This window comes from Balaenoptera physalus, assembly GCF_965194825.1.
Source record: "Balaenoptera physalus genome assembly, chromosome: 16".
NCBI classification, from domain to species: domain Eukaryota; kingdom Metazoa; phylum Chordata; class Mammalia; order Artiodactyla; family Balaenopteridae; genus Balaenoptera; species Balaenoptera physalus.
In genome coordinates, this window is record NC_138898.1 from 28,545,860 (window position 1) to 28,561,335 (window position 15,476).

General features: G+C 39.4%; 1 protein-coding gene across 3 annotated transcripts in view; it reads left to right on the top strand.

Annotated features, from left to right (window-relative positions):
* Positions 1-15,476, top strand: part of PSMF1 (proteasome inhibitor subunit 1) — a 47,261-nt gene that overhangs the window by 20,359 nt on the left and 11,426 nt on the right. For all 3 annotated transcript variants that reach the window (XM_082431415.1, XM_082431416.1, XM_082431417.1), the window contains one exon: positions 77-259. In XM_082431415.1, coding sequence (XP_082287541.1) covers positions 77-259 — 183 coding nt within the window. The remainder of the gene's footprint in view (positions 1-76; positions 260-15,476) is intronic.

Below are 15,476 nucleotides of genomic sequence, written 5' to 3' on the forward strand. Positions count from 1 at the left end.
GCCGCCACCGCCAAAATACTGTACGCAGGGTTGCCAACCAGGTGCAAGCAGTTGACACCTCGTCTCCTTCCTGCAGGGTCTACAAGAAGAGTGAGGAACTTCGGTCTCGTCTTGTGTCTGGGATCATCACACCTATCCATGAGCATTGGGTCAAGGCTAGCGTAAGTCCCCACCAGGAGTTTCCCCCTGCCACTGCCAGAGAGGTGGACCCACTCCGGATTCACCCACACCACCCACATACCAGCCGGCAGCCTCCCTGGTGAGTACAGAGCCCACAGTGGCAGCCCCTTCCTCTGCAGAAGGATTCTAACCATGACCATCTTGCCACTTGACCCCCCTCTGGCCTCCATGTGTCTTCAATAGAATTGTCAGAATCTTGGTATATGGAGATAGAAAGTGGAGATGTAAGTGGAACAGTGAGTTCTTGTACTGCTACTAGTCACCCCAACAACCCAGCATCCTAAGGCTGCCTGCCTCCTTTCTAGAGGCCACACACAGCCTCTGAGTCTGCGCAAGGGTCAGTGCCTCTGAGGTGTGTGTGCAGCCCTGCAGAGTTGCTGCCCAGGTAGTTCAGTTTTTTATTCCAGAGCTCTTTGTCTGTGCAGGACCCTGGACCAGGCTTTTGCGGAAAATGCAAAGATGTAGAAATACTGGAAGTTCCTGGAGGGAATATGTTCCCAATGTTCCCTTTCTTTGCCTTTCACTTCGTTGTAGTCCCCTGATCTCTTTTACAACTTGAAAACTTTGCCAAAACAGCATGAGGTATGAGCAAGTCATATACAAGGTCTTTGCAGATTAGGATGGCAGCACTTAGGACTGGAGACTTCTGCTCTGAGGGAGAAGACAAGGACCAGGGACACCTTAGTCTCTAGTTGAGATGGCACGTCCCAGTTTGGGGTCCACAGTGTGGTAGTAATGGTGGGGTTGGCGGGGTTGTGGAGAGGGCTCACTGTGCGGCCATAATAAGCACTCAATAAGTGTTAGCTGCCGTTGTTAAAAATGACTCTGTTTTGCAATTATGTACCTTTGGTTAGTTAAATAAATAGGAAATTTGTTTAATTACTATAATAAGTAATAATTGGCAAGTCTCTGGCAATCCTTGGAAATATTGGGTTCTGTGGGGAGAGTGGAGGATAATAAAAAGTGGTTGAAAGGTTGGGAACAGCTTGTCTGATCTAACCTCTTTATTTAAGATGACCTGCCTAAGATCACCAGCCACTAATAAAGAGACAGAGCCAGGGCTGGGGGTCCAAGTGTCCTCACTCCAGCACAGTGCTCTGTTGTGATGCAACCAGAATATGGTGGGAAGATTTAAGGATAAGCCCTGGACAGCAATCAAACAGGGGGAGACTTTTAGACCTTAAGTAGATAGTAATTCTCAGGTCTCTCAGATTTACTTCCTATTTCAAAACAAATATTCTCTGAAGTCTCCTTCACTGCCTCAAAATGGAATTCATAGATGATCTAACTTACCAAATGGACAGTTTCACAAAGGATCAGTATAAAGTCCTGACTATAATATAAATGAGAAATAAAAAGTGAGTAATTAATAAGATAATGTGTATTTCATTGTGTAGATGCCTGAGCATGATTACACTGGAAAAAAGATAGGCATTTGCACTTGTATATGGAATTATTTTGAATTCGACAGTAACAAAAGCAGGCATGTGCTATGTTATAGTTACATTTCTGGAAAAATTTTTATTGAAACAGTATAAAAATACTTTGTGTTCACATATAAAATGGCCTTAGACTAACTTATGGTAGGTAATTTTATGTAGGCTTTACATCCCTATGAATGTCTAACAAGACTTTGGCAAGTTGTGTAGGATGTAGATTATTCATTATGTGGAGCTCTACTGTGGATTATAGAGCATGAAGCATCTCTGGTCTTTGCCTATAAATGCTATAAGCACTCTCCAATCACTGTAACAAACAAAAACACCCCTGGGGCTTACACAAAAACACCTCCAGGGCACCTGGAGACTCTGCCATCCTAATTGGGAATCATAGACCTGAATCTGGAATTATGAAGGTAAGAAATCCTAGCCTTGGAAGAACAGAAAGAATGAGAAAATCACCATATTGCAGCTTCTGCTGAAATAATGTAGTGACTAGGCACAAATTGTCAATGGTTGCTAAAACCATTAGGTAAAAGGTTGATGGGCAACTTTATAATGGATGAATCAGACTGATAGCACCTGAACCCATAGGTCAATCTTAACACTAAAAGTGGGACAGCCAGACTTTGTGTATTCTAATATAATGCAATAGTAGGTTCACAACAACATGAATCTAGATTGAACTCCCAGTTTAAAAGAAGCATGAGAGGTAGAAGAATGAGTTAAAGAGACACATGAGGATACATGGGTTCCAGCCAATGTATGGAACATGAAAAATTTTTACAGGATTAATTGATCTTGTTTTTTTTCATCAAATAATGGCATGGGGAGAAAAGGAAGAGGGGGCTTGTTAATTAGAGTCTTATCAACTAAATCCAGTGTTGGACTTTGTTTTGATCTTGATTCAAATAAACTAATTCTAAAATTATTTTTGAGATATTTGGGGAAATTTGAACAGGGACCAGGTATTTGATAATGTTACTGCTAATTTTCTTAGGTGAAATAATTAAATTCTGGTTATGTTAAAAAAAAAAAAGAAGTCTTTGTCTATTGTATATATATAATTTTATTAACTGAAGTATTTAAGGGTGAAATGATATGTCTGGGATTTGCTTTAAAATAATTTCACCCCCTAAAAGAGTGAGACATTGGGAAATGAGTGTAGGTGAAATAAGAATGGTAGAATATTTTGTTTTTTAATTTATTTATTTTATTTATTTATTTTTGGCTGCTTTGTTTCTTCTTTGCTGTGTACAGCTTTCTCTAGTTGCAGCAAGCGGGGGCTACTCTTCGGTGCGGTGCGTGGGCTTCTCATCATGGTGGCTTCTATTGTTGTGGAGCACAGTCTCTAGGCACGTGGGCTTCAGTAGTTGTGGCACACGGGCTCAGTAATTGTGGCTTGTGGGCTCAGTAGTTGTGGCTTGCGGGCTCTGGAGCGCAGGCTCAGTAGTTGTGGTGCATGGGCTTAGTTGCTCCGCAGCATGTGGGATCTTCCTGGGCCAGGGCTCGAACCTGTGTCCCCTGCATTGGCAGGCGGATTCTTGACCACTGTGCCACCAGGGAAGCCCAGAATGGTAGAATATTGATAATTATTAAAACTGAATGGAGGGCTTCCCTGGTGGCGCAGTGGTTGAGAATCTGCCTGCCAATGCAGGGGACACGGGTTCGAGCCCTGGTCTGGGAAGATCCCACATGCCGCGGAGCAACTGGGCCCGTGAGCCACAACTACTGAGCCTGAGCGTCTGGAGCCTCTGCTCCGCAGCAAGAGAGGCCGCGATAGTGACAGGCCCGCGCACCGCGATGAAGAGTGGCCCCCACTCGCCGCAACTGGAGAAAGCCCTCACACAGAAACGAAGACCCAACACAGCCAAAAATAAACATAATAAATAAATAATAAATAAAAATTAAAACAAAAAAAACTGAATGCAAAGGTACATGGGTGTTCATAAATTAGACTTTGTACTATTTTTTGGTCCCTTTGAAAATTTCCTTAATAATGAGTTTTTTATTGATACCAATCCTTCAAAAATTCTTCCAAAAAATAGAAGAGGGAGGAACACTTCCCAACTCATTCTGTGAGGCCAGTATTACCCTGATACCAAAACCAAAGACATCACAAGAAAAGTACAAACCAGTATCCCTTATGAATATAAATGTAAAAATCCTCAACAAAATACTAGCAAAAGAAATCCAGCAACATATAAAAAGGGTTATACACCATGACCAAATGAAATTTATTCCAGGAATGTTTGGTTTAACATCTTAAAATAAATCAGTGTAATATACCATATTAATAGAACAATAGACAAAAAACACATGTTCATCTCGATAGAGAAAAAGCATTTGACAAAATCCAACACCCTTTCACAATAAAAGCATTCAACAATAGAAGGAGACTTTCTCAACTCCCAAAGCACACAGCTAACATCCTACTTAATGGAGAAAGATGGAAATGTTTCCCGGTAAGGTCAGGAACAAGACAAGGATATCTGCTATTGCTACTTTTCTACAACATGGTACTTGAAATTCTAGCCAGCGTAATCACTCAAGAAAAAGAAATAAAAGGTATCCTGATTAGAAAGTTAGAAGGAAAGCAATCTTTATTTGCCAATGACATGGGATCCTGTATATAGAAAATCCTAAGGCATCCTTTTTAAAAACCTTCTAGAGCTAATGAATGAGTTCAGCAGCATGACATAAGATCAGTAAACAAAAATCAATTGCATTTTCTATACACCAGTAGTAAACAATCTGAAAATGAAGTTAAGGAAATAATCTCATTTGTAATAACCCCAAAGGTATAAAATACTTAAGAATAAACTTAACAAAAGAAGTACAAGACTTGTATACTGAAAACTACAGAATGTTGCTGAAAGAAGTAGGAAGATTTAAACAAAAAGATAGCCAGTGTTTCATAGATAGGGAGACAATATTTGGCAATACTCCCCAAATTGATCTGCATACTCAGTGCAATCCCAATCAAAATCCCAGAGTTTTTTTGTTTGGTATGGGGTAGGGGGGTTGGGGGAGGCTTGTGTGTGTGGGTTTTTTGTGGGGTTTTCTGGTAGAAATTGGCAGACTGATCCTAAAATTCATATGGAAATGCAAGGGAACCAGAATAACTAAAACAATCATAAAAAAACGAAGTTGGAGGACTCACAGTTCCCAACTTCAAAACTTATTACAAAGCTACAGTAATTAAGACAGTGTGCTATTGGCATAAGGATAGATATGTAAAGCAGGGGAGTAGAATTGAGAGTCCAGAAATAACCCATACATTCATGGGCAATTGATTTCAACAAGGGTGCCAAGACAGTTCACTGGGGAAACAGTAGTCTTTTCAGATGGTGCTGGGACACTGGATATCCACATGAAAAAGAATGAAGTTGGACCCATTCTTCAAACTATACACAAAAATTGACTCAAAATGGATCATAGACCTAAGTGTAAGAGCTAGATAGAACTATAAAACTCCTAGAAGAAAACTTAAGAATAAATCTTCATGACCTTGTATTAGAGGTGGTTTCTTAGATACAACACCAAAAGCACAAGCTACAAAAGAAAACATAAATGAATTGGACTTCATCAAAAATAAAACCTTTTGTTGCATCAAAGAACAGTATCAAGAAAGTGAAAAGACGGCCCACAGAATAGGAGAAAGCATTTACAAATCATATATCTGACAAGAGACTTGTATCCAGAATACATAGAGAACTCTTGCATCTCAGTAATGAAAAGAAAACCCAATTTTAAAAAGGTTAAAGGATTTGAATAGACATTTCTCCAAGTAATATGTACAGGTGGCCCATAAACATGTGAAAAGATGTTCATTATTAATCATTAAGGAAGTGGAAATCCAAACTACAATGATATACTACTCGTTTGTGCACATATTCATGTACAGCTTTTGTACATGAACGGTCATAGCAACATTATTCATAATAGCCAAAAAATGGAAACAACCTAAATGTCCATCAACTGATGAATGCATAAAGAAATGTGATACATGCATACGATGGAATATTTCAGCAATAAAAAAGGATGAAGTACTGATACTGATATACGTCACAACATGTGTGAACCTTGAAAACATTATGCTAAGTGAAAAAAGCCATTTATGTGAAATGTCCAGAATAGGCAGATCCATAGAAACAGAAAGTAGATTAGTGGTTGCCAGGAGCTGAGGTGGAAGGATTAGAGGGCATGAATGGGGAATGACTAATGGGTACAAGGTGTCTTTTTAGGGTGCAGAAAATGTTCTAAAATTAGAATAATTGCACACTGTGAACATCTAAAAACCATTGTTAAGTGGCTGAATTTTATGAAACATGAAATATCCCAATAAAGATGTAAAAAAAAAAATTAAAAGGTCCTAACCTTGACTTAATTGGAAATGTGAATATATAACAATAGAAATGAGGCTCCCAGGATCAAACTATAAGAGAACTGATAATAATCGCCCATGATTGAGACTTTTGTATTTTTCCTTCAACTAGAGAGTGGTTTGGTAATACCTAAACAATATTTTATGGGACCAACATTATACTAGCAAAAGGATTCCTTCACCCTAAGAAACAAGGCAAGGATATCCACCCTCACCAGTCTTATTCAGCATAGTACTGAGAGTTTTGTGTTTGTCTTTGTCTTTCTTAAGGCAAGAAAAAGAAAGGAAGTTTATATTCACAGATGACATAATGGTCTATATGGAAAATCTCAAGGAATCTACCCAAAAAAATAATAGCAAGGTTGCAGGATGCCAGTTCAACATTCAGAAGTCAATTATGTTTCACTATATTAGCAGTAAACACGTGGAAACAGACATTTAAGATACAATACCATTTGCAATCACTGAAAAAAATACTTAGGTGTAAATCTAACAAAACATGTTTAAGACTTTTATGCTGAAAACTATAATCAAAGAAGACCTAAATAAATGGAGAGACATAACATGTTCAAGGATCGAAGACTCAACATAGTAAAGATGTCAAATACTACACAAATAGACTTACTAGTTTAATTGAATTCCTATAAAAATCCCAACAAAAATTTCTGTAGATAGAGCAAGATTATTCCAGAAGTTATCTGGAGAGGCAAAGGAATTTGTAGTAGCTAAAACAATTTTGAAAATGAATAAAGAGGGAGAAATCACTCTACCCAATGTTCAGGCTTATTATATAGCTACATTAGATGGATGGACTCATAGATCAATAGAACAGAATAGAGAACCCAGAAATAGGCCCACAGACGTATAGCCAGTTGACTTTTGACTAGGGTGCACAAGCAAATCAATGGAGCAATTGGATAGTCACAAGCAAAAATAAGCCTTGACCTAAACCTCACACCTTATATATAGTTTAACTCAAATTGGATTGTAGATTTAAATGTAAAACTTAATATTACAACACTTTTAGAAGAACTCAAAGGAGAAAATCTTAAGGATCCAAGGCTTGGTGAAGAGTTCTTAGATATGACTCTAAAAGCACAATCTATAACAGAAAAAAAAAATCAATAAATTGGACTTCATCAGAATTAAAAACTTTTGTTCTGTGAAAGACCCTGTTAGGATAAAAATATAACCTACAGATTGGGAAAGAATGTTTGCAAACCACATATCTGGCAAAGGAATTGTATCTAGAAAGATCATCTTAAAACTCAACAGGTTAAAAAAACGAACAATCCAATTAGAAAATGAGCAAAGGATATGAAGAGATGTTACACTGAAAAGGATATACAGATGGCAAATAAGCACAGGAAAATGTGTTCAGCATTACTGGCCATTGGGGAAATGCAAATTAAACCACAGTGAGATACTTCATACCTATTAGAAAAGCTGAAATGAAAGTAATGATACCAAATGCTGGAGAGGGTGCAGAGAACTGGGATCTCTCATACATTGCTGGTGGAACATAAAATGGTACAGCTACTCTGGAAAATTGTTTGGCCGTTTTTTAAACTAAACATACACTTAATGGTAAGACCCAGGAATCACACTCCTGGGCATTTATCAGATATAAAAATTATGCCACACAAAAACCTATCCACAAATGTTCATAAGCAGCTTTATTTGTAATAGCCAAAAACTGGAAACAACCTGGGTGTCCTTCAATTGGTGAATGATTAAACAAACATCCATTCCGTGGAATACTACTCAGCAATATAAAGGGATGAATTGTTGATACACACAACAGTTAGATGGATCTCAAGGTCATCAGGCTGAGTGAAAAAAGCCAATTCCAAAAGGTCACGTACTGTATGATTCCATTTATATAATATTTTTTGCAATAACAAAATTATAGAGGTAGTAAACAGACTAGTGTTACCAGAGGTTATGGATGGGACAGGGCTGTGGGTGTGTTAATAAAAGGGGATAGCATGAGGGAGATCTTTGTGGTGGTGTAACTGTTGGGGAAAACTGGGTGAGGGTACACAGGATTTCTCTCTACTATTTTTCCAGCTTCCTGTGAATCTTTAATTATTTCAAGGTAAAAAGTATTTTAAAGTTTAGATGCTGAGGAGTCACGTAGGTTCTTAAGTCCACTGTATTTATTGAGCTCACTACATGCGGGGCACTGGATCTCCCGCTGGGTGCTTCACAAAGGCCAGTGATGCCATTCATGCTCCTGCTCTTACCTCATCTCATGGGGATGAATGGGTTACTTGGAAGCACGTAGGAAGAGGAACCTGAACCACACTTGGTGTTCAGGGAAGGCTTCCCTAAGAAGGGACTCACCTCCAAGCAGGAGGAGATGTTAACCAGGCGAAGAGTAGGGTAGAATGGGTGCTCCAGCCTGAAAGTCTGTCCTGTGCAGAGCCCTGGAAGAACAGGTGGTGTGGTTAGAGCTGGGCAGGGGTACAGTGGTGGTGGTGAGCCGGTTGCTGAGCCCAGGGCAGGCTTCCCCACTTAGTGGGGAGGGGAAGGGTACAGTACAAAACCAGCGAGTGGTTTTGGGCCTTAGTTCAGGGAACCTTTACTGTGTCAGGGCTGTAAGTCTTTGGGTTGAGAAAGGCCTTGGGACATATGTGGGCATTGTTCTAGGCCTAGAAGATGGGAAAATAGAGGCTGGGAGTAGTGCCAGCCAAGCACAGGCCTGCTGCAGGCACAGCCAGTCTTGCCCCATCCTGCCCTTCGTGTTCCTTTGGTTGGCTAAAACTCCTGGCCCCCTAGCCCTGGCATTCACCCCATCTTTGACAATACTACCACTCAGTTATTTTTTGTCTAATTGCAAGATTATTGGCTTTTTTCAAGTGCATATCCCCTTTGCTCTACTTTTTCACCTCTTTGTATCTCCATCACCCAGACCTATGCCTTGCACATTTTTGATGAATTCTATGTTCAGCAACTGTTCCCCTCTGGGTTCAGCGATCCCCGGGCCCGGGCCCCTACTCTTGAGGCATGTGCTCTCTCTCTGATGTGGGAGACAGGTGAGTAAATAAGAGTGCCGTTGCAGAGGTTAGCACAGAGATCCTTCATAGGTAACCTAGGAAAGACTTCTTGGAGGAGGTGCTGCCTGAGCTGTGTCTTCACGGGGAAGAGGAGAACTATTCCTTAAGCTCCTTTTCTTTTTTCCTTTTCGTGTGTCTGAATTATTTCCTAAGATTCCTTTCATGGGGAGGTTGTTCCAGGTTGTGAGAACAGCAGGCCAGAGGCATCAAGGTCTGAAAGCATGGGACTGTCCCTGAATTTTGTCTAGAGAAAGAATTCATGTCGGAATCCTAGGATATAACAGCTGTGAAGGAGAGGACCCTGATGCCAAGTACATGCATCTCCCCCATGGGCAGTTGGAAACCATTGAAGGATGCTGATGAGAGAGGGTGTTAGTGTCTTTGGCTCAGGATCCTGGCGGATTGGAGGGAGTGAGGCAGAGGGCCAAGCCTCATCACTCCTGTATACCACTCTTAGCAGATGGGACTTGTTCCCCTTCTTTCTGCTACCTCACCTACCTCCCATGTCAAGAAGAGAGTATTATATGGCAGTTAGCAGCACAGGCTTTGGAGGTTGATCACCTGGGTTCAAACCCTAGCCTTGTAGCTTTGCCTGTCTCTCAGTGAGCACAGTTAGCCTTGGTTTTCTCATCTGCACCTTGGGAATTATTATACCTGTCTCAGGTTTCTTCGCGTGGAATATGATGATGTCACGTATTGAGCTCATTGCTCAAAATATAGTAGATGCTCAAGAAATACTCAATGGATCCTATTCAGGTAGCAAGCAGAGACGAGAGCAAGACTGAAGGTATAATGACTAGAGGGTTCCCCGAAAGAGAGAACCTTCTTTTATTTTTTTTAAATACATAGTCTGTTCCTCCTAGAAAAGGATTTGATGCTGTGGAACCACTTAGGTGTGAGAGTATCGACCCAGAGGGTGTGCTGGGCAACTACATTTAGGCCCAGGACCTTTATGGACATTGTTTCCTCTGTCATCATGTTGGCCACCACTTATCGAGGATAGGAGAAACTGCCATTTCTTGGCTGTCCACCATGTGTTGACCACCATACCAAGTGTTTTCATTTATGGTTGCTCATCTTCCAGGCGGTCCTACACGGAAATCAGCAGCATCCTTACTTTTACAGAGCAGTATACAGTGGATAAGGGAGGTAGCATAACTTCCCAGAATTATCTAACTGGGAGGGTGAAGACTGGGGTTTGCCCCTACATGGGACTCAGAAGCTTATGCTTTCCCCATTGCACCCTTCAGTGTTAGTTCATGTAATCAATTTGTGTACAAGTTCAGTGTAGTGAGTGCACACTGATTATGGAGAAAAATCCATCCCCTAACCCCGCTCAGTTAGATCTTTCTCAGGCAAGCTTATCTCCCGGGACTGGGACACTGAACTAGAAGAGGAGGCGGAATGTTTAGGAGGCTTTTTGTCAGCCACTAGCGAATTGACAGGTCTTGCCTCTGTAGTCCCCTTCACTCTCCACCCCCACCCATTGCCAGCCCCCTTCCTCTGTCAGCACAGATGCCTATAATGACGACTTCTTTGTGAGAGCCCCATCACTACCATGTTGCTGGGCAACCAGCCACTCACACTTTCACCTTTTTGTTTTTCCCACAAATGCCAGATTTAAGGGTGGGGCCTTAGGGCAGGAAGAAGGGAAAGCAAGAAAGCAGAGGGCCCATCTGGCTGCTGCAGGTTGTTAATTACCCTATCACTGAACAGCCTTGGCTTACATTCTGAGTAGGAAACAACAGCCTCTGCCCCTTCCCATAGGATACAGTTCTGTGTCTCACCCCTCACTTTCCACACCATATTGCCTGTCCCACACCTGGAAACCTCCAGATGCTAACTGAAGTTGGGATGTCTTGCTTCACTAAGTGTGTGGTGATGTGTGTCCAGACCTTGTCAGAGGCTATTGGTGTGATGCTGGTATAGATGGAGAGGACATTCCATTGTGAGAGAGAATTGAAGGTGAAGATTAGGTCTGTTCTACTCCTGAGATCTCTAGGGAAGAAATACTGAAAACAAGCCATCTCTAAGGGAATTTTTTTTCATCTAAGCCTAACTTTTTGTTGTTGTTGTCATTACAGTTCTAACCCATTTCCCTTTGCTCCATCTGTCCTCAGTCAGGAGACTGTATGCCCCAAATCTTGTTCTTTGTTTTGAAAAATCAAAATTTCCTATGCTTAACCAGCTTTGCTAAAACTAATCCTTAGATATAAAGCTCTTATTTAAGTCATTCAGAATTCATTTTTAATCCCATTCAGTCTATATCTTTACATATTTTCTAAATGTTCCCAATATTTGTGTTCCACATTTTCTTTTTAAAATTTTGTATTTTGTTTACTAAGGTGGTAAACATATACTTTTTAGTATCTGATACTTTGTTCTACTAATATATGCTATGCTGTAGTTTGCCTAACCTCCACAGGGAATTTCAAGAATGTCCAATTTTTCATTTTAAATAGTACACTGAACATCTGTATATAAATGTTTTCTTTTATTTCCTGGAGTTATATTTTCTGTGCTGGCAGATCTCAAGCTTTTTTGTCTCAGGAACTCTCTTGCATTCCCCCAAATTATTTAGGACCCCCAAAAGAGCTCTTGTTTGTTTGAGTTGTATCTATCAATATTTACCATATTATAAATTATAGCTGAAATTTTTAATTAAAAATTTAAATTTTAAATTTAAATATACATTTATTCATTCATTTAAAAAAATAATAAACCTGTTGTGTGTTAACCTAAATAACAAATTTTATGAAAATAACTATTTTCCAAATCAAAAACTTAATGAGAAGAGTGACATTGTTTTCATTGTTGCAGATCTCTTTAATAGTGGCATAGAAGACAGCTAGATTCTCATTTCTGCTTCTGCATTTAGTCTGTAGGTGATAATGTTTTTGTTTAAGCCTTAACATAGGTTGTTGGAAAAGAGAGTAGTAGTAATTGTGAATATTCTTTGCATTATACCAAAACTTGATAAGTGATAGTTTCTTTAAGGTGTTAAGGTAAAACAATAAAATAGCCAGTTACTACCAACAAAACAGGTTTATCCAGGAGCAGCAAAGAATTGCAGTTTGGGACATGCAGCTGTGGTTCACCACATGCAAGTCTGGTAAAGCAAAGGAGAAGTTCTTTTATAGAGAATAAGGGGAAGTTGAGAGGGGCTGTTATAAACCTAAAGCCCATAGGAGAAAACTGGGAGTTTGCAGTATAATGGCTTTTCATTGGCTGAGTTGTGAGATTCTTTCATTGGCTGAGCTGTTGCCAGACAAGGAGAAAATCTTTCTTCCTCTTCCTGGCAGTAGTAAAGTAGTATTACTTCCTGCGGGAGATGTAAGGTACTGTCTTCCTGCTGGGGTCTGTGTTGATGTCAAGTGATTTGTGCATGAAGGCTCTGCTCTCCCTTCTGGCCTCTTGATTCCATTTTAGTTAGTTTCCCTTTATTAATTTTCACAAAGGGTTAGTTGCAATGTAGAATCTGAATCTATATCAGTGAACTTTTTGTACATTATTACATTAAAATCCACTGCTCTATCATGCCCTTTTAATGGATCTTTTACTAGTGCATGCTATTGGGAGATCATGAATTGGTTATTTGGAAACTGTTGGTCCACTGAGATGTGCAGATTCGCTAAACGTTGACACATTTTATTACACAATATTTTAAAAATCACATTCATCAATATTACCAATCTCATCAGCATCAGTATGGGAGAGCTGTCAAGCTAGTGGTGAATACAAATTTCCAAATTGCTAATTTTCACTTGAAAGCTTGAATTTTATCATTGGCAACATATACTGTCAGTTATTTTCCTTGAAGTAACAGGTTCACATGGTTTTCAAGAAAGTATCAACTGTGTAGCCCAGTCTGAATAACCATGGTTTGTCTGTCAGTCATTGTTTTGTATAAAAATGGTTTTCCATGAAAAAAACGGCTACTTCAGCTAGCAACTTAAACAACTGCACGAGTACTTCTCTTTGAGACAACCGTTGTATTTCTACATGCAACAGAAGTACTTTATGCATATTTCCCATTTCATCACACAGAATATTAAAAAGAGGTGTACTCAAAGATCGAGAGTTTAGAACACTTGGTAATTTTTAACGATTCTTTAAGGACATTCTGAAGCAAAACTGGATGGGGGTGGGAGTGGTCGGAGTGGCTGGTGAGGGAGGTTACAGTGACTGCTAGTTGAATGCTTCTGCTTTGATTCATGCTAAGGCATCAACTGTTTTACCCACCATTGCTTTTGCACCATCAGTGCAAATATCAACGCAGTGAAAAAAGCAAATAGCTTCTAAGATGAAATAGTTTTGACCTCATGGATCCCCCCTGAAATGAGAGTCTCAGGAACCCCCCAGGGGTCCATGGACCACATTTTGACTCTTTTTTTTTTTTTTTTTAATGTTTACAGGCCCATTTGAATTTACTCTTTTGTGAAGAATCTATTCAAATCTCTTGCTTATTTTTCTGTTGGGTTGTCTTGTCTATTTTTGATTTGAGGCATTGTTTATATAGTCTGTATTTAAGTCCTTTGTCAGATACATGTATTACAAATATCTTCCCTCTTGTAGTTTGTCTTTTCACTCTGTTAATGGTGTTTTTTAAATTAAAACATTCTTAATATTTTATGTAGTTTGGCTTATCAATACTTTCCTTTTATATGTGATGCTTTTTTGATCTGTTTGAGAAATTTTTGCCCTACCCCAAGGTCATGTAGAATTTCTCATATTTTCTAGAAGCTTTGTTGTTTCACCTTTTATATTAAGATAATCCATTTGAAATTAATTTTTATGTGTGTTGTGAGATAGATTCATATTTTAGCTTTGATCTAGCACCATATTTTGAAAAGAATTATCCTCTACCTATGCCACCTTAATAATTTTCATTTTTCATTACTTGTGAAACAATAATAGTTGCCCTCATTCTTTTCCTTGGAATGGAAGAAATCTTTATCCCTTTGATCTTTTTCCCATGGATGGCAAAGCTAGTTCAGTAATATTTATATGGCTACCTTTTATTGAATGCCAACTGTTGCAGACAACATACTAGTCATTTCATCCACGTGCTTTTATTTAATCCTCTCAACCCCATGAGATCAGTAAGGGCTATCCCCCTTTTACAGTTTACATGAAACTGAGGTTTATGTGTAAGTAACTTGACCACAACCATTAAGGAGCAGAAGCTGTATTATAAGAATAGAATATTGGATACTACTTATTAAACTCTTTATTGTGTACCAGGTGCTAAGCTTTTGTAAACATTCTCATTTAATCCTTATAACAACCCTGAGCAATAGATACTATTGTCTGTATTTTACAGGGAAGAAAACTAAGGCTTAGAGATTTCATGATTTGCCCTAGGTCAGACATCTGTTAAATGGTGAAGCCTGAATTTGAACTTGGGTCTAACTCTGAAACCTATGCTTTTATCCTCTGCACAATTTCTTAGCCCCAAGTGGGTCTAAGTGTCAATTATGTGTCAGATACTGTGCTAGGCACTGGGAATACATGATGAGGTATGGACCTAACCTTCAAGGAGTTCACAGTCGATTAGGGCTGATTGCCCCTTTTATTCCAGACCGTAACTCTTTTTAAAATCGTGAAAGAAGTATGTCTGAGGTCTCCTGCTCAGAGAAGGTTGATTATTCTGAAGGACTGAGTTGAGATAGGATATAGAAGGAAGGGCTTCACTGAGATAATGCATGATGAACTAAATTTTAAAGGACTAATAAAAAATCTGTAGTATTGGGAGTAATTGGCATTTGTGGCCAAGGGAACAGTGGGTACAAATGGGGCTATGAAATCATCTTATCATCGTGTGTGTGTGTGTGTGTGTGTGTGTGTGTGTGTGTGTGTGTGTGTGTGTGTGTGTTTATAGGCAGGGGATGGATCAGGGGGTTATATATTACTTGTGCTGGCATGTGAAGGGAGAATAGGTGAACATGGGGGCCACATCACAAAGGGCCTTATGTGCTAAGGAGCTGGGTTTGATCCTGGGGTAATGGAAGCCATCAAAATGTTTTGGTTAGAAAGTGATCCATTTGGGACCCCTTTAACCACTGACTTTTTTTTTTTTTTTTTAAGGAATCCCACTTAGATTCTGGCAACTAATATAGGTAATATTTATTGAGCCTTTACTGTGTGCTGAGCTATTACGTTAAGTATAAAATATAATCTCTTTTAACCTTCATTAACAAGAGAATGAGAGATAGGTGCTAGTGTTATCCCCATTTTATAGAAAAGAAAACTGAGACACAGAGAGGTTAATCAACTTGCCCAAAGAAACACAGCTCATAAACATCGGTGTGGGATTCAAAGGGGTATTTTCTCCTTTTGACACCTATATCAGCAGTTGCTTCAAAAGAAACTGTCTTGGCTTGGATTATTCCAAGAACAAAGAGAAAGCTA